The sequence below is a fragment of the Tachypleus tridentatus genome, chromosome 3 (genome assembly GCF_004210375.1).
Source record: "Tachypleus tridentatus isolate NWPU-2018 chromosome 3, ASM421037v1, whole genome shotgun sequence".
In the NCBI taxonomy this organism is placed as follows: Eukaryota; Metazoa; Arthropoda; class Merostomata; order Xiphosura; family Limulidae; genus Tachypleus; species Tachypleus tridentatus.
In genome coordinates this window covers 50,316,246-50,342,749 of record NC_134827.1, presented here as the reverse complement: position 1 = coordinate 50,342,749, position 26,504 = coordinate 50,316,246, and the positions used below count along the sequence as shown (strand labels likewise).

At 36.1% G+C, this 26,504-nt stretch overlaps 1 protein-coding gene across 3 annotated transcripts in view; it reads left to right on the top strand.

Annotated features, from left to right (window-relative positions):
• Positions 1 to 25,513, top strand: part of LOC143246819 (protein O-mannosyl-transferase TMTC1-like) — a 63,897-nt gene extending 38,384 nt beyond the window's left edge. For all 3 annotated transcript variants that reach the window (XM_076493991.1, XM_076493989.1, XM_076493992.1), the window contains 3 exons: positions 2,544 to 2,666; positions 20,165 to 20,242; positions 25,004 to 25,513. In XM_076493991.1, coding sequence (XP_076350106.1) covers positions 2,544 to 2,666; positions 20,165 to 20,242; positions 25,004 to 25,162 — 360 coding nt within the window. In that variant the 3' untranslated portion in view covers positions 25,163 to 25,513. The remainder of the gene's footprint in view (positions 1 to 2,543; positions 2,667 to 20,164; positions 20,243 to 25,003) is intronic.
• The last annotated feature ends 991 nt before the right edge of the window (positions 25,514 to 26,504 follow it).

Genomic DNA, 26,504 nt, shown 5'->3' with positions numbered 1-26,504 from the left:
TTCGTTTTTTTATGGTTTGACATCTAAGTTTGATAAATTGGTTCCGTTATTTTTACAGAAAACTATCGAACAAAGAAATTTTTGTAATCTTATTTCCAGTGCAAAATATCTGCAATTGCCGATCCATTTAGTGCTGTACCTTTACAGCTGGTGTGTTATAATAAACAGTTTGCGATTTTTACCTGACATTTTTGTTTATATTTCTCAGATTCTCAAATGTGTTTCGATATATGACCTAAATTATGAACAGTACCGACCGATGTAACTTAATATTTGAAAATCAGATTTTATAAAAAAGTGTTTTTCCTTTGCTGTTAAGCACAAAGCTGCACAACGGGTTATCTGTTCTGTGTTCACCACGGGTATCGAAACCCTGATTTTAGCCAAACCTTCACAGTTACCACTGAACCTTCAAGGAACTTTTTCTTCTTGTTGGTGTAACAAAAATGCATAACTCCCTGGAGATTGCACTTCTGTCAATAATGGTGACATAGACACCTTTACTGTCAAATCAGTGTACTTTGTTGTTGGCAAGTTGGAGAGCTTCCTGTTCAACAGGCATGTGTTATGAAGATGGTGGTTCTCATACTAGATGAGGTTCAACAGGCATGAATTATGAAGATGGTGGTTCTCGTACCTGATGAGGCTCAACAAGCATGTGTTATGAAGATGGCGGTTCTCATACCTGATGAGGTTCAACAGGCATGTGTTATGAAGATGGCGGTTCTCATACCTGATGAGGTTCAACAGGCATGTGTTATGAAGATGGTGGTTCTCATACCTGATGAGGTTCAACAGGCATGTGTTATGAAGATGGTTGTTCTCATACCTGATGAGGTTCAACAGGCATGTGTTATGAAGATGGTGGCTCTCATTCCTTTTATTTTTAGTTGATAAAAGACTCAACACAGAACCCGAAACATCATTTTCAAAGCATCATCAGTTGATTGGAAATAATTGAAAGTTAATGTTGTTATAACTAATACTACTTTCTTGTAATGTGTTACAACGAAACATAAGACTCTTATGTAAATGTTTCGAATATAGTTCTCAACGTCAAAAAAAAGACAAAACTGGTAAATTGCTTGTTTGAATTTCAGCAAATCTTGGGAAATAACACATTCTGCCCAGGAACAATAAAAAGTAAACATTTTGTTACATGGTGTAATAGTTTCTTTCGGTCTAACTAATTATTCCACGATGTTAGCCTCGTGAATTTACTGTTTGTAAGGATCACGTGCTGCGAGTGTGCTGAATATTTTCAAATATCATATTTAAGCAGACGATTATTTTGTATTTATTTGTTTGTTTGTTTTTGTATTTCGCGCAAAGCTACACGAGGGCTATCTGCGCTAGCCGTCCCTAATTTAGCAGTGTAAGACTAGAGGGAAAGCAGCTAGTCATCACCACCCACCGCCAACTCTTGAGCTACTCTTTTACCAACGAATAGTGGGATTGGCTGTCACATTATAGCGCCCCCACGGCTGAAAGGGCGAACATGTTTGGTGCAACCGAGATTCGAACTTGCGAACTGTATCTTATGCACGTGAGGCTTAAAGCGACACTTCAAACACCCTTACAGTTCAGGATTTCCAAATTCTAAATGGATAGTTTATAAAAAAGGAACCTGTCAACACTATCCACTACTGACAGATGGTATCAGGCCGATAAATGGGATATAACTGTCACTATTAATACTCACCAATAGACCTAAAGCAGGGCATGGTTTTCATATCGTTAAGCCTTGTCTAACGAAATTATTTCAGAAGAATAACATTACCATAATAAAATGCGAACACTTTCAAAATATTATTAATAGATATAACATGTTGTTGTTGTTGTTTTTCTGGCGTTATGTTGGTAAAAGTTTTATTATTAAAGCATGTCTTAAATTAATTGAATAATTTTTAATTCTATGGAGTTCGAATGTAATTCAACTAAGTAATTCACTGCGCTTGAATAATTCCAATAATATTTCACGTCGTATATGTTTTGAAAACAAGTTTAAATGATTAGTTTTAAGCATTAATTTCTTGTTTTCCATTTTATTTTTCATATTGAAATGGTCTCTATTCTCTCTGTTTTGAAGATTAACTTCCAAGATAACTCGTCCAAGCCGATCGGTAACACAGTGCCACGGACGAGTTAATTTCTTTTCAATAATTCCTAATTGCAACGCTAGATTTCAGCACCATACATGCATTTGACCTACTTACAAATTGTTTCACTTTCGATCCAAAATGGCGTCACGAAAAAGTTACAAAATGAAGAAGCATTAGAGTTGTATTGTAGCAACTGAAATACTTGGCAGTCAACAAGTTAACTGATCTATAGTCCGTATCCTAAAAAAAACTAATGACATTCAGTTCTTTACTTATCTAGCTAGTTAGTTAACTGTAGTTATTTATTTATAGTTTTTGATATTTTAAGGACACAGTTTAGTTTAATATAAAACGATTATGTATTGATTTCTTTTTACTGTGTCACATGCCATAATTTAATTAGACAAAAAACGATTACAATAATATCGGTTTTAACACTAGGGGTTCGAGAGTATACTACAAGCACTCCGTCTGTGTCACGTGACTGACAAGTCCTGCGCACTGCTTTATGTCTGCCACGGAGACCTCGTAAAAGATATGAACGATTTGGACACGGCTGCTCAGGTAAACAAAATGAAACTATAGGTCTTCTAAGTAAATACTATCGAGTTATTGTGACACTCAAGGTTTTGTTAAGTATATAAACAATTACTAATGGTTTTGTTGACTTACTGATGATATCCAAACAGGGATATAATCGTCCCACTAGGGATGAGTTTACAATGATTTCCATCTATTAGTCAGCACTAAAAGTTTTAAACGACTTTAGAGTAGATAAAGAAGGTTGTATCGTATTTAGAAGAGTCTTACTTGATTTTACTTTCATTACAAGTAATTTCTAGTTGTATTAGTTTTATTACGGGTTTGAACTATCCGAGAAAAGATATAAAAAACTATAGTAGTTTTTTTTTTAATATTGGTCATTACAGTAAAGTATGCATATATTAATTAATTACAAATCAAATTGTTCATTTTCCAAAAATTGTTTACATTAAAAATCTACTCTGATTGTGTATTAATTTACCTTGGGTTCTGGTGGTAACTAGAGGCTTTGAGGTCGTGTCAGGTTTTAGTGATAACGAGAGGTTTTCAGCCTCGTTAGGTTTTAGGAATATCAAACAGTTTTTTAAACTTCGCTAAGCTAAAAATTATTTATTTTTATGTATATCAAAATTACTAAGGCTACTTTTAAACATTCCTAATTCTGGTGGTAACTAGAGGCTTTGAGTTCGTGTTAGGTTTTAGTGATAACGAGAGACTTTAAGCCTCGTCAGGTTTCGGAAATATCAAACAGTCGAATGAGTAGCGAAGAGAAATTCCTTAGTTTTAATTTCTGAGTTCATTTATCGTCAACATATTTGACCAGACAACAGACAGTCAGTAAGTTCAACCCATCTCTCACGATAAGAAATTAACTATCACTCTTATGACGCATCCACACCTTAAATAAAGAGCTGGAAATAATTTGTGAAATATCACGAAATCGAACCCGGATCATTATAGACCTGCATATAACACAAGACCAAAATGCGCCCTTGTTGAAGTTTGGAAATCTTTTTTATCATCTGATTCTGATTTATTCAAACAATTTCACAACCCCGTCGTTATTTGCATTGTTTTATTTAAAACAGGCAATTTAATAAAAATTTACAAACGAGTTACCTTTCAATAATAATACAAGGAGATCTGCCGTTTAAATCAGCCAATCAAAATACGAATATTTCAAAATCAACCACTTACATAGAACGATTTTGATATTAAAAGAAAAATTCATTCACTTAAATTAGCTAATCAAAACACGAATATTTCGGAATGCACTATTTATTACCAGACGATGTTTTAAGCTACTCAGTTCAGTTTAGGCACTCAAATAACATTGAAATTTAAAAATAAAATTATAGTATAAAAACATGATTTTGGTTTAGAAATATTCAAATATTTCTCGCTATACAGGGTGAGGCAAAAACTAATATAGAGTTAATACCAAACGGTTGGCATTATGGCTAATATTACGAAGTCAGTTGAAAAACATTTAATAACGTTTCAAAGCAAGACTTTAGATTATGTTTCAAATAAAAAAAAAAACTGCACATTCACTTTCTTCGCACCATATATATGGTAAGAACTCCATATATTTTGTTTTTATTTTACACTGAATACATACTACCACTACCATTACACTACGCTTTGCTAACCAGAGTTAGAAGTGGAAATTATTATTTTCACATGTTTCAAAACGTCTAATGGATTCTATTTCCAGTGTGTTTTAATGATGTCAGAACTGACGTTTACAAACTTTGACCAAGGCGGAAATGTCCATTAGTTGCTTCATGATATCCGTTTCATCTGAAACGTTAAGAGCTTCTATATAAGAAACGTGCACTATTTAGAGCAGGCTTAAAGTCATATTTCTCTATCTAATTGTTTCTTCCTTCAAAACGACGGACAAAAATTATTAACCAGAGTTGTTTTTATATAGCGTTACTACGTGAGAACAGAGAAACCAATATATATCTCTGTTTGTGTTATAACACTTGAGGAAGGCTTACGGTCGTACAAAATTTGAAATTTTGTCCTTTCACTTGTCTCCAGTATTTGCTATAAATGTTTGTCATGTCTCCAAAGTGATCACTTCCTAAGAAATGTTTGGACAGCGACGGCGTGGTTTGGACAGCATATCAGAATTGGCCTATATAAAAAGCCATTACTTCTTCTGTTTTGGACAGGTCGACTTTACACTTTCAGTCCGACCAAATTGGATGTTATGTCGAGACGTGTCGGACGCGCTCAAGAATGTTGGCAGGAAGACCAGTTACCATAGCAACAGCTCGTGGAATAAAGGGTTTCACAAGTCCGGCAGCTTAACTTGAAGAATAATATTGTTTGTGACTTTGGCATTTCTCGATGGACATGAAGAGATGACCTACACTGACCTTTATCCTTTATAAAGCCAGAGACGGACTGACTCTTCACTTCACTGAAAAATGTATACATAAATATTAAAACTATCACACACATTCTCCAAAAAAAACAATAACAAAATGGGTATAATTATATACCCTTTAAAACTACGTAAAAGTCTGTAGGCTTCTTGTCTGTCCAATACTTATATGTGCACGTTATATGGAACTGTATATATTATAAGATGCGTACTTCTAGTCTCACACCCAACACCGCGTGACATGAATTCCTTTCACTTTTACCAACTTACTAAATTAGGTTTCAGTACGACATATTTAACATTTTGTATTAAGAAAACTAATTAAAAACGAACAAAAATAACACATTCCTCAGGCAAACGACCCTACATTACAGGCATCATATGTAGACGTCTTAGTACGTTTCATGTCAGAGTTTGGGGTGATTTTAATTACATGACACCAGGCAGCGATTTAATATGCAAATATACACTTAACGTATGAAAATTTCATTCTTTGAGTAGCAGGTTGTAAATAAACTGATATGTGTGTTAATTATTTAGTTGGTGGAACGTTAATTGTATATAATATAGTAATATCTGACTATGGACCTAGTAGTGTCTTAACTGTATGTAATATAATAATATCTGACTATGGACCTGGTGGTGTCTTAAGTGTATGTAATATAGTAATACCTGACTATGGACCTAGTAGTGTCTTAACTGTATGTAATATAATAATATCTGACTATGGACCTGGTGCTGTCTTAACTGTATGTAATATAGTAATATCTGACTATGGACCTGGTGCTGTCTTAACTGTATGTAATATAGTAATATCTGACTATGGAACTGGTGGTGTCTTAACTGTATGTAATATAGTAATATCTGACTATGGACCTGGTGGTGTCTTAAGTGTATGTAATATAGTAATATCTGACTATGGACCTAGTGGTGTCTTAACTGTATGTAATATAATAATATCTGACTATGGACCTGGTGCTGTCTTAACTGTATGTAATATAGTAATATCTGACTATGGACCTGGTGCTGTCTTAACTGTATGTAATATAGTAATATCTGACTATGGAGCTGGTGGTGTCTTAACTGTATGTAATATAGTAACATCTGACTATGGACCTAGTGGTGTCTTAACTGTATGTAATATAGTAATATCTGACTATGGACCTGTTGCTGTCTTAACTGTATGTAATATAGTAATATCTGATTATGGACCTAGTAGTGTCTTAACTGTACGTAATATAGTAATATCTGACTATGGACCTAGTGGTGTCTTAACTGTATGTAATATAGTAATATCTGACTATGGACCTGGTGGTTTCTTAACTGTATGTAATATAGTAATATCTGACTATGGACCTAGTAGTGTCTTAACTGTATGTAATATAGTAATATCTGACTATGGACCTGGTGGTGTCTTAACTGTATGTAATATAGTAATATCTGACTATGGACCTGGTGGTGTCTTAAGTGTATGTAATATAGTAATACCTGACTATGGACCTAGTAGTGTCTTAACCGTATGTAACATAGCAATATCTGACTATGGACCTAGTGGTGTCTTAACTGTATGTAATATAGTAATATCTGACTATGGACCTGGTGGTGTCTTAAGTGTATGTAATATAGTAATATCTGACTATGGACCTGGTGGTGTCTTAAGTGTATGTAATATAGTAATACCTGACTATGGACCTAGTAGTGTCTTAACTGTATGTAATATAGTAATATCTGACTATGGACCTGGTGGTGTCTTAACTGTATGTAATATAATAATATCTGACTATGGACCTGGTGGTGTCTTAAGTGTATGTAATATAGTAATATCTGACTATGGACCTGGTGGTTTCTTAACTGTATGTAATATAGTAATATCTGACTATGGACCTGGTGCTGTCTTAACTGTATGTAATATAGTAATATCTGACTATGGACCTGGTGGTGTCTTAACTGTATGTATTATTGTAATATCTGACTATGGACCTGGTGGTGTCTTAACTGTATGTAATATAGTAATATCTGACTATGGACCTGGTGGTGTCTTAACTGTATGAAATATAGTAATATCTGACTATGGACCTAGTAGTGTCTTAACTGTATGTAATATAGTAATATCTGACTATGGACCTAGTGCTGCCTTAACAGTATATAATATCGTAATATCTGACTATGGACCTGGTGCTGTCTTAACTGTATGTAATATAGTAATATCTGACTATGGACCTAGTGGTGTCTTAACTGTATGTAATATAGTAATATCTGAAAATGGACCTAGTGGTCTCTTAATTGTATGTAATATAGTAATATCTGACTATGGACCTAGTTGTGTCTTAACTGTATGTAATATAGTAATATCTGACTATGGACCTAGTAGTGTCTTAACTGTATGTAATATAGCAATATCTGACTATGGACCTAGTGGTGTCTTAAGTGTATGTAATATAGTAATATCTGACTATGGACCTGGTGGTTTCTTAACTGTATGTAATATAGTAATACCTGACTATGGACCTAGTAGTGTCTTAACTGTATGTAATATAATAATATCTGACTATGGACCTGGTGCTGTCTTAACTGTATGTAATATAGTAATATCTGACTATGGACCTGGTGCTGTCTTAACTGTATGTAATATAGTAATATCTGACTATGGAGCTGGTGGTGTCTTAACTGTATGTAATATAGTAATATCTGACTATGGACCTGGTGGTGTCTTAAGTGTATGTAATATAGTAATATCTGACTATGGACCTGGTGGTGTCTTAACTGTATGTAATATAATAATATCTGACTATGGACCTGGTGCTGTCTTAACTGTATGTAATATAGTAATATCTGACTATGGACCTGGTGCTGTCTTAACTGTATGTAATATAGTAATATCTGACTATGGAGCTGGTGGTGTCTTAACTGTATGTAATATAGTAACATCTGACTATGGACCTAGTGGTGTCTTAACTGTATGTAATATAGTAATATCTGACTATGGACCTGTTGCTGTCTTAACTGTATGTAATATAGTAATATCTGATTATGGACCTAGTAGTGTCTTAACTGTACGTAATATAGTAATATCTGACTATGGACCTAGTGGTGTCTTAACTGTATGTAATATAGTAATATCTGACTATGGACCTGGTGGTTTCTTAACTGTATGTAATATAGTAATATCTGACTATGGACCTAGTAGTGTCTTAACTGTATGTAATATAGTAATATCTGACTATGGACCTGGTGGTGTCTTAACTGTATGTAATATAGTAATATCTGACTATGGACCTGGTGGTGTCTTAACTGTATGAAATATAGTAATATCTGACTATGGACCTAGTAGTGTCTTAACCGTATGTAACATAGCAATATCTGACTATGGACCTAGTGGTGTCTTAACTGTATGTAATATAGTAATATCTGACTATGGACCTGGTGGTGTCTTAAGTGTATGTAATATAGTAATATCTGACTATGGACCTGGTGGTTTCTTAACTGTACGTAATATAGTAATATCTGACTATGGACCTAGTGGTGTCTTAACTGTATGTAATATAGTAATATCTGACTATGGACCTGGTGGTGTCTTAACTGTATGTAATATAATAATATCTGACTATGGACCTGGTGGTGTCTTAAGTGTATGTAATATAGTAATATCTGACTATGGACCTGGTGGTTTCTTAACTGTATGTAATATAGTAATATCTGACTATGGACCTGGTGCTGTCTTAACTGTATGTAATATAGTAATATCTGACTATGGACCTGGTGGTGTCTTAACTGTATGTATTATTGTAATATCTGACTATGGACCTGGTGGTGTCTTAACTGTATGTAATATAGTAATATCTGACTATGGACCTGGTGGTGTCTTAACTGTATGAAATATAGTAATATCTGACTATGGACCTAGTAGTGTCTTAACTGTATGTAATATAGTAATATCTGACTATGGACCTAGTGCTGCCTTAACAGTATATAATATCGTAATATCTGACTATGGACCTGGTGCTGTCTTAACTGTATGTAATATAGTAATATCTGACTATGGACCTAGTGGTGTCTTAACTGTATGTAATATAGTAATATCTGAAAATGGACCTAGTGGTCTCTTAATTGTATGTAATATAGTAATATCTGACTATGGACCTAGTTGTGTCTTAACTGTATGTAATATAGTAATATCTGACTATGGACCTAGTAGTGTCTTAACTGTATGTAATATAGCAATATCTGACTATGGACCTAGTGGTGTCTTAAGTGTATGTAATATAGTAATATCTGACTATGGACCTGGTGGTTTCTTAACTGTATGTAATATAGTAATATCTGACTATGGACCTGGTGCTGTCTTAACTGTATGTAATATAGTAATATCTGATTATGGACCTGGTGGTTTCTTAACTGTATGTAATATAGTAATATCTGACTATGGACCTGGTGGTGTCTTAACTGTATGTAATATAGTAATATCTGACTATGGACCTGGTGGTGTCTTAACTGTATGTATTATTGTAATATCTGACTATGGACCTGGTGGTGTCTTAACTGTATGTAATATAGTAATATCTGACTATGGACCTGGTGGTGTCTTAACTGTATGAAATATAGTAATATCTGACTATGGACCTAGTAGTGTCTTAACTGTATGTAATATAGTAATATCTGACTATGGACCTGGTGGTGTCTTAACTGTATGTAATATTGTAATATCTGACTATGGAACTAGTGCTGCCTTAACAGTATATAATATCGTAATATCTGACTATGGACTTGGTGCTGTTTTAACTGTATGTAATATAGTAATATCTGACTATGGACCTGGTGGTTTCTTAACTGTATGTAATATAGTAATATCTGACTATGGACCTGGTGCTGTCTTAACTGTATGTAATATAGTAATATCTGACTATGGACCTAGTGGTGTCTTAACTGTATGTAATATAGTAATATCTGACTATGGACCTGGTGGTGTCTCAAGTGTATGTAATATAGTAATATCTGACTATGGACCTGGTGGTTTCTTAACTGTATGTAATATAGTAATATCTGACTATGGACCTGGTGCTGTCTTAACTGTATGTAATATAGTAATATCTGACTATGGACCTGGTGGTGTCTTAACTGCATGTATTATTGTAATATCTGACTATGGACCTGGTGGTGTCTTAACTGCATGTATTATTGTAATATCTGACTATGGACCTGGTGGTGTCTTAACTGTATGTAATATAGTAATATCTGACTATGGACCTGGTGGTGTCTTAACTGTATGAAATATAGTAATATCTGACTATGGACCTAGTAGTGTCTTAACTGTATGTAATATAGTAATATCTGACTATGGACCTGGTGGTGTCTTAAGTGTATGTAATATAGTAATATCTGACTATGGACCTGGTGGTTTCTTAACTGTACGTAATATAGTAATATCTGACTATGGACCTGGTGGTGTCTTAACTGTATGTAATATAGTAATATCTGACTATGGACCTGGTGGTGTCTTAACTGTATGTATTATTGTAATATCTGACTATGGACCTGGTGGTGTCTTAACTGTATGTATTATTGTAATATCTGACTATGGACCTGGTGGTGTCTTAACTGTATGTAATATAGTAATATCTGACTATGGACCTGGTGGTGTCTTAACTGTATGAAATATAGTAATATCTGACTATGGACCTAGTAGTGTCTTAACTGTATGTAATATAGTAATATCTGACTATGGACCTGGTGGTGTCTTAACTGTATGTAATATTGTAATATCTGACTATGGAACTAGTGCTGCCTTAACAGTATATAATATCGTAATATCTGACTATGGACTTGGTGCTGTTTTAACTGTATGTAATATAGTAATATCTGACTATGGACCTGGTGGTTTCTTAACTGTATGTAATATAGTAATATCTGACTATGGACCTGGTGCTGTCTTAACTGTATGTAATATAGTAATATCTGACTATGGACCTAGTGGTGTCTTAACTGTATGTAATATAGTAATATCTGACTATGGACCTGGTGGTGTCTCAAGTGTATGTAATATAGTAATATCTGACTATGGACCTGGTGGTTTCTTAACTGTATGTAATATAGTAATATCTGACTATGGACCTGGTGCTGTCTTAACTGTATGTAATATAGTAATATCTGACTATGGACCTGGTGGTGTCTTAACTGCATGTATTATTGTAATATCTGACTATGGACCTGGTGGTGTCTTAACTGCATGTATTATTGTAATATCTGACTATGGACCTGGTGGTGTCTTAACTGTATGTAATATAGTAATATCTGACTATGGACCTGGTGGTGTCTTAACTGTATGAAATATAGTAATATCTGACTATGGACCTAGTAGTGTCTTAACTGTATGTAATATAGTAATATCTGACTATGGACCTGGTGGTGTCTTAAGTGTATGTAATATAGTAATATCTGACTATGGACCTGGTGGTTTCTTAACTGTACGTAATATAGTAATATCTGACTATGGACCTGGTGGTGTCTTAACTGTATGTAATATAGTAATATCTGACTATGGACCTGGTGGTGTCTTAACTGTATGTATTATTGTAATATCTGACTATGGACCTGGTGGTGTCTTAACTGTATGTAATATAGTGATATCTGACTATGGACCTGGTGGTGTCTTAACTGTATGAAATATAGTAATATCTGACTATGGACCTAGTAGTGTCTTAACTGTATATAATATAGTAATATCTGACTATGGACCTGGTGGTGTCTTAACTGTATGTAATATTGTAATATCTGACTATGGGCCTAGTGCTGCCTTAACAGTATATAATATCGTAATATCTGACTATGGACCTGGTGCTGTCTTAACTGTATGTAATATAGTAATATCTGACTATGGACCTTGGGGTGTCTTAACTGTATGTAATATAGTAATATCTGACTATGGACCTAGTAGTGTCTTAACTGTATGTAACATAGCAATATCTGACTATGGACCCTGTGGTGTCTTAAGTGTATGTAATATAGTAATATCTGACTATGGACCTGGTGCTGTCTTAACTGTATGTAATATAGTAATATCTGACTATGGACCTGGTGGTGTCTTAACTGTATGTAATATACTAATATCTGACTATGGACCTAGTGGTGTCTTAACTGTATGTAATATAGTAATATCTGATTATGGACCTAGTAGTGTCTTAACTGTACGTAATATAGTAATGTCTGACTATGGACCTAGTGGTGTCTTAACTGTATGTAATATAGTAATATCTGACTATGGACCTAGTGGTGTCTTAACTGTATGTAATATAGTAATATCTGACTATGGACCTGGTGGTGTCTTAACTGTATGTAATATAGTAATATCTGACTATGGACCTGGTGGTGTCTTAACTGTATGTAATATAGTAATATCTGACTATGGACCTGGTGGTGTCTTAAGTGTATGTAATATAGTAATATCTGACTATGGACCTAGTGGTGTCTTAACTGTATGTAATATAGTAATATCTGACTATGGACCTGGTGCTGTCTTAACTGTATGTAATATAGTAATATCTGACTATGGACCTAGTGGTGTCTTAACTGTATGTATTATTGTAATATCTGACTATGGACCTGGTGGTGTCTTAACTGTATGTAATATAGTAATATCTGACTATGGACCTGGTGGTGTCTTAACTGTATGAAATATAGTAATATCTGACTATGGACCTAGTAGTGTCTTAACTGTATGTAATATAGTAATATCTGACTATGGACCTGGTGGTGTCTTAACTGTATGTAATATTGTTATATCTGACTATGGACCTAGTGCTGCCTTAACAGTATATAATATCGTAATATCTGACTATGGACTTGGTGCTGTCTTAACTGTATGTAATATAGTAATATCTGACTATGGGACCTGGTGGTTTCTTTACTGTATGTAATATAGTAATATCTGACTATGGACCTGGTGCTGTCTTAACTGTATGTAATATAGTAATATCTGACTATGGACCTGGTGGTGTCTTAACTGTATGTATTATTGTAATATCTGACTATGGACCTGGTGGTGTCTTAACTGTATGTAATATAGTAATATCTGACTATGGACCTGGTGGTGTCTTAACTGTATGAAATATAGTAATATCTGACTATGGACCTAGTAGTGTCTTAACTGTATGTAATATAGTAATATCTGACTATGGACCTGGTGGTGTTTTAACTGTATGTAATATTGTTATATCTGACTATGGACCTAGTGCTGCCTTAACAGTATATAATATCGTAATATCTGACTATGGACTTGGTGCTGTCTTAACTGTATGTAATATAGTAATATCTGACTATGGACCTGGTGGTTTCTTAACTGTATGTAATATAGTAATATCTGACTATGGACCTGGTGCTGTCTTAACTGTATGTAATATAGTAATATCTGACTATGGACCTGGTGCTGTCTTAACTGTATGTAATATAGTAATATCTGACTATGGACCTTGGGGTGTCTTAACTGTATGAAATATAGTAATATCTGGTGATGTATTATCTCTGTATGACATTAGAATGCCCCTGTTAGCATCGAATGCCACCAGAAGTGGTGTTAATTGCAACCAGTGACATTATATATAACGTTTTATTTTGATGAACCTAGCCCAAACCTCTGTGACGATTTTATGTTCTGTGAAAGCTGCAGTTAGATATGTACTGTAGAACTAAAATCATTCTGACATGAGAAGACACATTGTTAACAGAGTAACACGTTATTCGAAACGTCTTCTAATCTCATTGGGTATTTGTTAATTACAACATTTAGATCGAAACGTCAGTTACTTACCAAGCATTAGCTCATTATAGTAAGTAGGTCGAAACGTCGTATAATCAGAAAGCAGTTAAGACGTCATCTCTCAACATTTTTTGACTTTATAAAGTACCCTCTCCCCCAGTGACACAGCGATATGTCTGCAGACTCACACCGCTATAAACCGGGTTTCAATACTTCTGGTGGGCAGAACACAGATAGCCCATTGTGTATCTTTGTGCTTAATTCAAAAACAAAGGTTTGTTTGTTTTGAATTTCGCGCAAAGCTACACGAGGGCTATCTGCGCTAGTCGTCCCTAATTTAGCAGTGGAAGACGAGAAGGAAGGCAGCTATTCATCACCACCCACCGCCAATTTTGAGCTACTCTCTTACCAACGAATAGTGGGATTGACCGTCGCTTTATAACGCCCCTACGGCTGAAAGCGCGAGCATGTTTGGCGTTATGGGTATTCGAACCCGCGACCCTCAGATTACGAGTCGAGTGCCTTAACCACCTGGCCACGCCGGGACCTGAAACAAAGAAACCAAACTTTTTTCAAAGGTTTGTAATTTACAAACGTACGTAAAACATGGAAGTTTAATTGTATGAAAGCTATTGAGCTGTGACTGTATATGTTGTAAGTTTTAGTAGAGTTGTTTAGAATTTACAGTCGGTACCTGTCATGACGATGTAAAAATATCGTGTTCTGAAAATGTTTGATAAAAACATTTCGAAAAAGAAAAAAACAGAAGAATGTCAAATATTCCTACGGTATACGCTTTGCAAGGAGAGTGTCAAAGGTCAATAATTAAACCCATAATCTATAACTTTTCAAGTCAGAATTGGGACAGGCATTACAGATGAAACAAACCATGGCCCTAAAAGTTCCGTGTCATTTCTGTCAGTAAATATTCAGTAAAACTGAATATCACTAATATTAGGCCTAATATTAGTGATAAAAATCACGCTAGAAGGCAAACGTGCTTTTTAAAACATTTTTTGACAGTCGACTTAATTAGTCCATTAAGGTTCCATTACTTCGCAGCTGTCGGCGTTTAGCGCCCCTAACATTAAGCCTAAAATGTATTTTGAATAATGGCGTGTTCTTTAAATTTTAAATGTAAAAGTAATTTTATTTCGTAACATAATTACACCATTATGCCTTAAAAATCGAGCAAATAATTATGTTATCGTACTACAGTTTCTTTATGTGTTAATTTACCCAAACCACCAAAGTTGGATAATTACGGATATTATTACAGTATAGCAATAAATTTGTTGTTCATTATTACAGTATACCAACATATTCTTTGTTCACTGTTGCACTGAATTAGTATATTTATTGTTCGATGATTAACATATCAACATATGTATTGTTTGCGTGTTTATTGTTTACACTGTTACAACATACCATTAAATACAACTATTAGTTGTTACCGTTTTTTGTTTCTTTTGAACAAATGGACAATCGTTATTGTCATACAAACAGGTTTCTAGGATTTCAAAACTCGAACTTTGGACTTCTATTTGCAGCCGAAGTTTAACCACAGTCCCCTTCCCATTCACAAATATATTTTCAGACTAAAGTCATTATTCTTCACTGTTTTTCTCTGATCAGGTGCGAGATTTTGTTTGTTTCTTTGTTTCTCATTTCGCGTTTTCTGTCCACATACAGAGAAACTGAAACTGATTCAAGTTTGACGAAGTCCATTGTGGGAGGCCCGGCATGGCGCTCGACTCGTAATACGAGGGTCTCGGGTTCAAATCCCCGTCACACGTAACATGCTCGCCCTTTCAGCCGTGGGTACGTTATAATATACGGTCAATCCCAACTATTCGTTGGTAAACGAGTTGGCAGTGGGTGTTGATGACTAGCTGCCTTCCCTCCAGTCGTACACTGCTAAATTAGGGACGGCTAGCGCGAATAGCCCTCGTGTAGATTTGCGCGAAATTAAAAAACAAACGTGGGAAAGACCATTTTTGTTTTTTTATTCTTGCGAGGACGCAAAACACGTCAGGCAGTAAGAAATATTTCAATAATTTAGGGCCGTTCATTAACTGGAAATCTTTCGTTTTCAACATGGCCGACAAAACTCTAACCAAAATCCTGAATATGTTTTTAAACAGTCACAACTGTTCGTTGATTGGAGGGCAATTTAACACGATCAATTATTCATGTGAAACATATTTGAGAACATACCCTTGAATTAAATGAATACAGTTCTATACTAATATGAAACTCGTGAAAGTACAAGAATCTTGTGATGAACCATCAAACCAAGAACAAATAAAGCAAACTGCCCTAGAAACACGAAAACTGATAAACTACATCTCGTATAAAGAGACTACATAATGCCTTCAATTAACACCCCCACTCTGTATTATCGCTTGCCCCTTACCCAACAAAGCTTACCTCGTGTGACTGTAATAGTGATCCAGCATATAGTCCAATAGTCCGATTTTTTACCGATATTTTTATTATATTAAAAATGGGAAAAAAATAAAAACGCGCGCGCGCGCGCGCTTATTAGCATCGAAGTCAAGAAATCACATGTAAAAAAGGTATACGAAACTGCGCAAATACTTTAATTAGGACCCTCTTGCGGTTCGTAACGCTCCCTGAGGCCATAATTAGGAACAGTGTGTCACTATTGTATCTCAGAACGGCTTCTATGGGTATTAACAGTTTAAACAAAATAAAGCAGATAACAACGTTTCGACTTTCTTAGGCCATCCTCAGGTTAACAAAGTTGGTTTCTCGTCATCACGAATCTATCACTAACACGCAGACAGTTTATCAGATATATAAAAAAAGACAAATATTATTTATATACTCATATAGAACATTGACGTAGAGGAGCGTGGACTTTACAACCTTTATTGTCTTCTTTAACTATATTTTTATATATACCGTTGACGTAGAGGAGTGTGGACTTTACAACCTTTATTGTCTTCTTTAGCTATATTTATATATAGACCGTTGACGTAGAGGAGTGTGGACTTTACAACCTTTATTGTCTTCTTTAACCATATTTTTATATAGATGGTGGACTTTATGAACTTTATTATGTTAGTTATCCATTCTCAAAAAAAGACATCCTTTGTGTAGAAGATGTATAGTAATGTCCCTTGTCAAGGATGATGGGGTTATGTCCCTTGTCAAGGAAGGATGTAGTCATATCCCTGTCAAGGATGATGGGGTTATGTCCCTTGTCAAGGAGGGATGTAGTCATATCCCTGTCAAGGATGATGGGGTTATGTCCCTTGTCAAGGAGGGATGTAGTCATATCCCTGTCAAGGATGATGGGGTTATGTCCCTTGTCAAGGAGGGATGTAGTCATATCCCTGTCAAGGATGATGGGGTTATGTCCTTTGTCAAGGAGGGATGTAGTCATATCCGTGTCAAGGATGATGGGGTTATGTCCTTTGTCAAGGAAAGATGTAGTCATATCCCTGTCAAGGATGATGGGGTTATGTCCCTTGTCAAGGAGGGATGTAGTCATATCCCTGTCAAGGATGATGGGGTTATGTCCTTTGTCAAGGAGGGATGTAGTCATATCCGTGTCAAGGATGATGGGGTTATGTCCTTTGTCAAGGAAAGATGTAGTCATATCCCTGTCAAGGATGATGGGGTTATGTCCTTTGTCAAGGAGGGATGTAGTCATATCCCTGTCAAGGATGATGGGGTTATGTCCCTTGTCAAGGAGGGATGTAGTCATATCTCTGTCAAGGATGATGGGGTTATGACCCTTGTCAAGGAGGGATGTAGTCATATCCCTGTCAAGGATGATGGGGTTATGTCCCTTGTCAAGGAGGGATGTAGTCATATCTCTGTCAAGGATGATGGGGTTATGACCCTTGTCAAGGAGGGATGTAGTCATATCCCTGTCAAGGATGATGGGGTTATGTCCCTTGTCAAGGAGGGATGTAGTCATATCCCTGTCAAGGATGATGGGGTTATGTCCCTTGTCAAGGAGGGATGTAGTCATATCCCTGTCAAGGATGATGGGGTTATGTCCTTTGTCAAGGAGGGATGTAGTCATATCCCTGTCAAGGATGATGGGGTTATGTCCCTTGTCAAGGAGGGATGTAGTCATATCCCTGTCAAGGATGATGGGGTTATGTCCTTTGTCAAGGAGGGATGTAGTCATATCCGTGTCAAGGATGATGGGGTTATGTCCTTTGTCAAGGAAAGATGTAGTCATATCCCTGTCAAGGATGATGGGGTTATGTCCTTTGTCAAGGAGGGATGTAGTCATATCCCTGTCAAGGATGATGGGGTTATGTCCTTTGTCAAGGAGGGATGTAGTCATATCCCTGTCAAGGATGATGGGGTTATGTCCTTTGTCAAGGAGGGATGTAGTCATATCCCTGTCAAGGATGATGGGGTTATGTCCCTTGTCAAGGAGGGATGTAGTCATATCTCTGTCAAGGATGATGGGGTTATGTCCCTTGTCAAGGAGGGATGTAGTCATATCTCTGTCAAGGATGATGGGGTTATGTCTCTTGTCCAGGACGGATGTAGTCATATCCCTGTCAAGGATGATGAGGTTATGTCCCTTGTCCAGGACGGATGTAGTCATATCCCTGTCAAGGATGATGGGGTTATGTCCTTTGTCAAGGAGGGATGTAGGCCTATCCCTGTCAAGGATGATGGGGTTATGTCCCTTGTCAAGGAGGGATGTAGTCATATCTCTGTCAAGGATGATGGGGTTATGTCCCTTGTCAAGGAAGGATGTAGTCATATCCCTGTCAAGGATGATGGGGTTATGTTCCTTGTCCAGGACGGATGTCGTCATATCCCTGTCAAGGATGATGGGGTTATGTCCCTTGTCAAGGAAGGATGTAGTCATATCCCTGTCAAGGATGATGGGGTTATGTCCCTTGTCCAGGAGGGATGTAGCATCTTCGAAACTAAGAAAAAGAAATCAATTCACAAGAAGCCACTGTGAGAACGGTTGTTCACAAGAAGATACTGTGACAACGGTTGTTGGAAACGTTTGATAAATGTCAACAGCATTTAAATGAAAATTACAAACACACACCCATCTTCCTCAGTTCTCTCTGGAAGACATCGTAAAGTTGGAATACCTCTCAGAAGCCACAACAATATTCTGTTACCGTTATTACAACATTAAGACCCAAAAGATAGCACTATGTTAGGGTTGACAAAGACACACATGAGTTTGTAATAATCCACTTATACCAAAAAATAAGAAAATAATGGGTAATAAACCCCACATGAAAAAACGGAAGATAAAAGCGTGGATGTCGTCTAAACCCCATTGGAAGCACTCAACTGATTTAGGACGTAATGGGGAAAAATTCCCCATACCAATGTAGAGTTCATCAGCCTCTTAATCAAGGTGACCCAGGATCGAACCCTGGACTCTACCAAATGTATTAGCAAATGGTTAGTATTTACATGGAAGTGCTCGTATACACTACTAACCATGACAGAGTTTAGAATCATTAGTGTTTGTTTCTCGCCAGGCATGTTCTGAATTTTTATAGGGCGCTCGACCCGTAATATGAGGGTCACTGGTTCGAATTTTAGTCCTACCAAATTTGCTCCCCCTTTTAGCTTTGGGGGCGCTATAACGTAACGGTCAATTACACTATTAATTATATCACAGTAACCAAAGAGTTGGCGGTTGGTGGTGATGACTAGCTACCTCATCTTGTCTTTCACTGCTAAATTGGAGACGGCTAACGCAGATAGCATTTGTGTGTCTTTAAGCGAAATTCAAACCAAACCAATGTTTCTTGTTGAAAGCCACTAGAGGGTTCTTCTATTTGAATAGTGGGATTGACCATCACATTATAACGCCACCTACGGCCCTAACGTGCGTAATTAAATTTTTTTTTAGCGGTTGATGGTGATGCGAAGCACGAACACACTTCTGTCATGTCCAGTATGGGGTCACGTTTCTTATAATGACAGGCTATCTCTGCATGGTTCTGCTTTACGTTTCTTTGTTCATCAGAACACTGAACTAAGTGGTTACGTCAGATAAACCTGAGGTTCAGGAACTGCCGATTTAAGGTGTTGACAATCAGTCGACAAGAACCGTCTCTTGAATCGACTACTCTTGACGGGTAGTGCTGTTGAGTGTCATTCGTATAATTCACACGCAATTGAAAGTGAGAAACAGGTTTAATGGTACCAAACACAGCACCCGAGACCCTCGTCATGTTAGCCTTTCGAGTTTGCTGGGATCGGCCTCTGAACTTCATAAGCACTCAAGTTATCACATATGCACTATTTTTAATTGGTACAGTTGTAGCAGTAAATGCTTATTGGTACTGTTTAGATGTATGTATCAGATTTCCTCACGTGACATATTACTTTCAGAGCTACACCATAGCGATACAACTTGACCCTGGAATTGGCCACGCCCACATAAATCTTGGTGTGATCCATCATCTAAAGGTAAGCTTCTATCTGAGTAAAAACATTTTTTAAGCAATACAGCTGTAAAACATAGTGTTATAACACCTGTGTTAAGGTACAGTACCTGTTTTAAAGTAGAACACGTCTATAGGTACAATACTTGTATTAAAATAGAATTCCTGAGTTTAGGTACAATACCTCTTTTAAAGTAGAATACCTGTGTTTAGGTACAGTACCTGTGTTAAAATAGAATTCCTGAGTTTAGGTACAGCGCCTGTTTTAAAGTAGAATTCCTGAGTTTAGGTACAGTACCTGTTTTAAAGTAGAATACGTGTATTTAGGTACAGTACCTGTGTTAAAATAGAATACTTGTGTTTAGGTACAGTACCTGTGTTAAAATAGAATACTTGCGTTTATATACGATACCTGTTTTAAAGTAGAATACCTGTCTTTAGGTACAGTACCTGTGTTAAAATAGAATACTTGTGTTTAGGTACAGTACCTGTGTTAAAATAGAATACTTGTGTTTATGTACAATACCTGTTTTAAAGTAGAATACCTGTCTTTAGGTACAGTACTTATTAAACACAGGAATTATATTTTAAAACAGGTATTGTACCTAAATACAAAGTAGAATTCCTGTATTTAGGTACAGTACCTGTTTTAAAATAGAATGCCTGACTTTAGGTACAGTACCTGTGTTTATGTACAATACCTCTTTTAAAGTAGAATACATGTTTTTAGGTACAGTACCTGTTTACAATAGAATGCCTTTATTTCACTACAATACCTGTTTTAAAATAGAATTCCTGTGTTTAGGGACAACACGTATTAATTATTAGGTACAAAAATAGAGTACCAGTGATTAGGTACAATAACTGTTTAAAAATAGAACACCTGTCCTTAGGTGCCATACCTGCTTTAAAGTAGAATAAGTGTTTCAATACAATACCTGTTTTAATAGAATATATATGTTTCGGTACAATACATGTTTCAAAATAGAATGCGTGAGTTTAGGTACAATACCTGTTTTCATATCAGTTACTGTTACTGCCCCCCCTCCCCAAATCGTGTTTTTTTTTCTTCGTTTAAACAATTAGTGTCGGTGAATCTACGGTTAAACAATTTTCTTGTCGATAATTTTAGGTTAAAAAAACTTTCTCATTTGTATCCCACGAAATTAATAAATGTTCTGTGATGTCGAAAAACCCACTTGTTGAGAAATATATATGCAAAAACGGTTCGTTTGGGTTGAGAAAATATTTTACATAGAAGAGCGAACAACGTTTCGACCTTCTTCGGTCATCGTCAGGTTCACATCGTCGTGAACCTAATCGTAAAATACTTTCTCAACCCAAACGAGCCGTTTTTGCACATAATAAATGTTCTGTTATGAGGCAGCAGAGAAAGGACACCCAAAATGGGACTGCAGGAAAGTGTCCGCCTTATTGTGGGAGGAGGGACCTTATTCAGAATGTTGGGTGTCCTGGGGTCTCGTGATAGAGAGTTTGTGAGGCCCTGCAACAGGAAGCAAAGTGTTGGCTGGGGTTGCTGTGCGTGTAGTTTTAATAGCGTCACAAATTTATGGGTAAACACAAACCCCAACGTACCTATAGGAGAATTAATAGCATTTTGTGGGTTTCTAGTAAGTTAATTCTATTGTCTTTTTGTACAGTTAAGCCTGTATTCTTGTATAATTAATGTTCATTCTCGTATAGTTAAGCCTAACCTTACTATTTTTGTAGAGTTAAGATTAATCTCTATACTCGTGTATAGTTAAACCTAAGCTCTTTATTGTTGTATGGTTTAGCCTAACCTTTCTATTCTTGTAACCTCTATATTCTTGTATAGTTAAGCCTAACCTCCGTATTCTTTTATAGTTAAACCAAATAAACTCTGTACTGTCCAGAAGTTCTATATGATGGTACCTTGTTGTGTTGTAAGTTTGATATGAGCATTTAATAGAAAGTTCTGATCAAAAGTAAGCTAATTATAAGATCATAATTTAAAAAATAAGTAGCTAATTGATAAATTCAATACAACAAACCGACAAGAAATGCTTAACGCTATAAATTATAATCACAGAAAATTAAAGCCAACAATGACTAGAAAGGATTGAATCACCAAACGTGCACTGCTTTTGTTAACGATATTTTCGGCCATAATTCTAAAAGCGCCTCCCAAAGTTCATCCATTATAGAATATTTACACTTCCCTAAACCTATGTACTAATTAAGAAAGGAAAGATATCTTTATAACTGCAATATGAGTACAAAATATTAAAAACAAATTTAAACCAAAAAAGCTGAAGGAAACAAAGAATTATAGAAAATCTAGAACACATTAGCTCTCATGGCCTACACAAGATAACCAATCTGAAATATGTTTACAAAAACACCTTCATAATAGGCCCGGCATGGCCAAGCGTATTGAGGCGTGCGACTCGTAATCTGAGGGTCGCGGGTTCGCATCTCCGTCGCGCTAAACATGCTCGCTCTTTCAGCCGTGGGGGGCGTTATAATGTGACGGTCAATCCCACTATTCGTTGGTAAAAGAGTATCCCAAGAGTTGGCGGTGGGTGGTGATGACTAACTGCCTTCCCTCTAGTCTTACACTGCTAAATTATCGACGGCTAGCGCAGATAACCCTCGAGTAGCTTTGCGCAAAATTAAAAAAAACCAAACCAAACCTTCATAATATGAATTGCATATAGCAATGTTAGATATATATGTGAGTCTGTCAAGAGACACAGTTAGCTAAAGATCCTGTGTTCAAGCCCTAGTCTTGTAGATTCTTTTTACTTATAATAACGTTTGTTAGAAAGTTTATTTTCAAATATTAACACTAACTTCGAAATAATATATCATTGCTCGAATTAGGTAATTCGTTAACTTCCTTTGTGCGAGTGAATACGGAACCAGACTCAAGTTTTACGTTTTTCGCGGATTCATCTGGAACCTGTATGGGTTTATTAAGCCCACTGTTCTAAACTTGAACAAGCAGTTTATACGATGTCTGTCTCTTTGTTGTTAGTTGCAAAACTACATAATTGATTAACTGTGGTCTGCCGACCAGGGTTATCGAAACCCGATTGTTAGCGTTGTAAACACACAGAATAATTATTAAGCCACCAAGAGGTTCATGGCGTGTCATAACACAATGTTAGGGCTAAGATGAACGCTAATATTCGTACAGAATCACATAATGTCAGAGGAGGTATTTACAATAACCAATTTCAGCTTTATCTTGGACTCGCAGTGTCAGTCATGATAACAACTTGGTCACGCCCAGCTAACTGAGACGAAAAAAAAAAACGTGAACGTGCTTTTTAAAGCCAAAAACGTTACATTAAAATAATAAATGTTTATTATTATTACTCATTTCCATAATGTTCTAATGTAAAAAAAAAAATTCAAATATATTGAGACTAAAAACCAAACTAAGTACTGTCTTATTTTCTATTTTATAACCTTTTAACGTGTCTTATTGTTCCTGGTGTTACGAGAAAAGAAAGCATAAAATTCTCAAACACGGTTTCTACTTACTCTCGGTGACAGTGCTTGTGAAAAGAAAAAAAATTTCAACGAATCTCTTAATGCGGTTTTTTTTGGTGTTTTTTTTTTTGTCTGCTTACCGAAACGTCCATTAGATATTTACCCTCACTTCAATGGAGAGAACCTTTTATGAGATTTTATCTCATAAAATAGGTGTCGAAAATCTACTTTTGCGTAACAAGCATATTATTTCGGTGTTGCAAATAACGTAGAATTTGTTTGTTTCTTAGTCTAAAATGTCAAACAAAAAATGTGTCCGTACGACACGCTAAAACTGAATCGAATTTACGATTATTCTTAAAGTTGGGAAATTGTTCATAGGTCTGTACTTATGGGTAGAATTGTTGGTATTTTCACACATTCGTTCTTTACTTACTGAGCCGAATAGACGCATCGAGAACCTATTGGAAAAGTAACCTACTCTGTTATTAAGCTGCGATGTTCAAAGCTGGTAAATAAAAGACACATAACGCATCAATTTTCCCTAATCCTGGTCCAGGGATTACTGAATACTCTTAGATTTAGTATAGGTTCAATGTCTTTCTAAAAACATTGACAAATAGTAATGCTCCTTTCTACTTTAGGTTTGTTCGCCATCTTACAACTACAGTTATAGTTCGTGTATTTTGTTACAAGGTCGTTGGTCATCTTACAATCACAGTTATAGTTCGTGTATTTTACTACAAGGTCGTTGGTCATCTTACAATCACAGTTATAGTTCGTGTATTTTGTTACAAGGTCGTTTGTCATTTTACAATCACAGTTATAGTTCGTGTATTTTACTACAAGGTCGTTGGTCATCTTACAATCACAGTTATAGTTCGTGTATTTTACTACAAGGTCGTTGGTCATCTTACAATCACAGTTATAGTTCGTGTATTTTACTACAAGGTCGTTGGTCATCTTACAATCACAGTTATAGTTTGTGTATTTTACTACAAGGTCGTTGGTCATCTTACAATCACAGTTATAGTTCGTGTATTTTACTACAAGGTCGTTGGTCATCTTACAATCACAGTTATAGTTCGTGTATTTTACTACAAGGTCGTTGGTAATCTTACAATCACAGTTATAGTTCGTGTATTTTACTACAAGGTCGTTGGTCGTCTTGCAATTACAGTTATGATTCGTGTATTTTTTTCTACCGAGTCTTTGGTCATTTTACCATTACAGTTATGGTTCCTATATTTTACTACAAGGTCGTTGGTCATTTTACAATCACATTTATGGTTCATTTCTTTCCCAGGGTCGACACCTCCAGGCTCTGAGGCACTATCGAACTGCTCAGAATTTGGACCCTCAAAACCCAGTGGTTTTGGAAAACATAGAGAAACTAAAGAAGCACCAGTGGAAGAAGTCGATTCGAAGATGTGCAGAAGAGAGTGAGTGTTATCAAACTTGGTGAAGAATATTTTGACACGAGGGGGAGCCACTGTCTATCAAAAAGTTTAAAAAAAGAATAGATATGAATGGAAGACATCGCACTCAGAAACTGTAATCCCGTCTTGTATAATTTCGTTTGTGTAAATATGTAAAAGAGACTTATTGACCATAGTCAATGGCAGGGTATACATGATGTGCTGTGTTTTTTTCGGTATAAATATTTACATGTGTGTCTGTATGTTTTGACACTGAGGGACTTGGTTCCTACAATGATGGACGTGCTATCTATGCAAACATCACGAGCAGCATGACGTCATGTCCAAATGTAGTGTTTGTATGTGACGTATGAAATAAACGTATAATCTACGTCGGATTTCTGTGTACTCCTTCCTTGACTACCTACTTTGATTTGTACTGCATGACGCGAGAAATTATTATAATGACACGTTTTTGTATTTAAAGTTATTATCTCAAACGAAACTGTTAACTGGGATATATTTTTTTAATCTCGCAATATTCTATTTTTGACTAGTTTTCTCAAATTTTTATTTCCACCTATTCTCTCAGGCCAAACGAACAAACATTCAAGTTTCTACGTATTTTCTTACATAAAGAGGTACGACTGTTCCACACAGAACCTCTTATGGTCCTTGAAACTTCCACACAAAGCCTTTTATAAAATCTCTTCATGATAACCTGTAACCAGTTTTTGAATCGGTTTTTATATAATTAGTTCGTCACTTGTTATACGTTTATTTTTTCTTTTATGTCATTCCATATTCAACGGAATTCATCAATATTTTACTTTTTACTGTTTTCCATGTACACGCTACCTTCGTCACCACACAACTGTTTTTCCCTTCCTTTACTAGTTTCATGTCCTAGAGAGTCTTCAGTATTAAGGGTGCACTTTTAGAGGGGGGTATCAAACGAAGGAGAGAAATGTGACTATTTGTTGAAATCCTTTGCAGAACTGTTCACCTCTGTGAAGCTCGCGACTGCGCCAAGAAAAGAAAAAAACAGATCGATTTAACAAAAAAACGTTTCAAGTAAAATAGTTTCTTGTATTTACCGGAACTTGTGTTTCGTATCCTTTTACTGCTGCGCTATGGATTAGTCATACTTTAACGATGAAACGACTTGAATTCCTATGTAGAGTTTGATATCGTATAAACCTTGGTTCTTCAATATACGTTCTCGTATGCTTCATGTTTGATTGAATCATATGACGTCAAGGTGTATGTATATGGATTGTAAGACGGTCTGCACAGTGGCTTGAGGCCCGGCATGGCCAAGCGTGTTAAGCCGTGTGACTCGTAATCTGAGGGTCGCGGGTTCGCATCCCCGTCGCGCCAAACATGCTC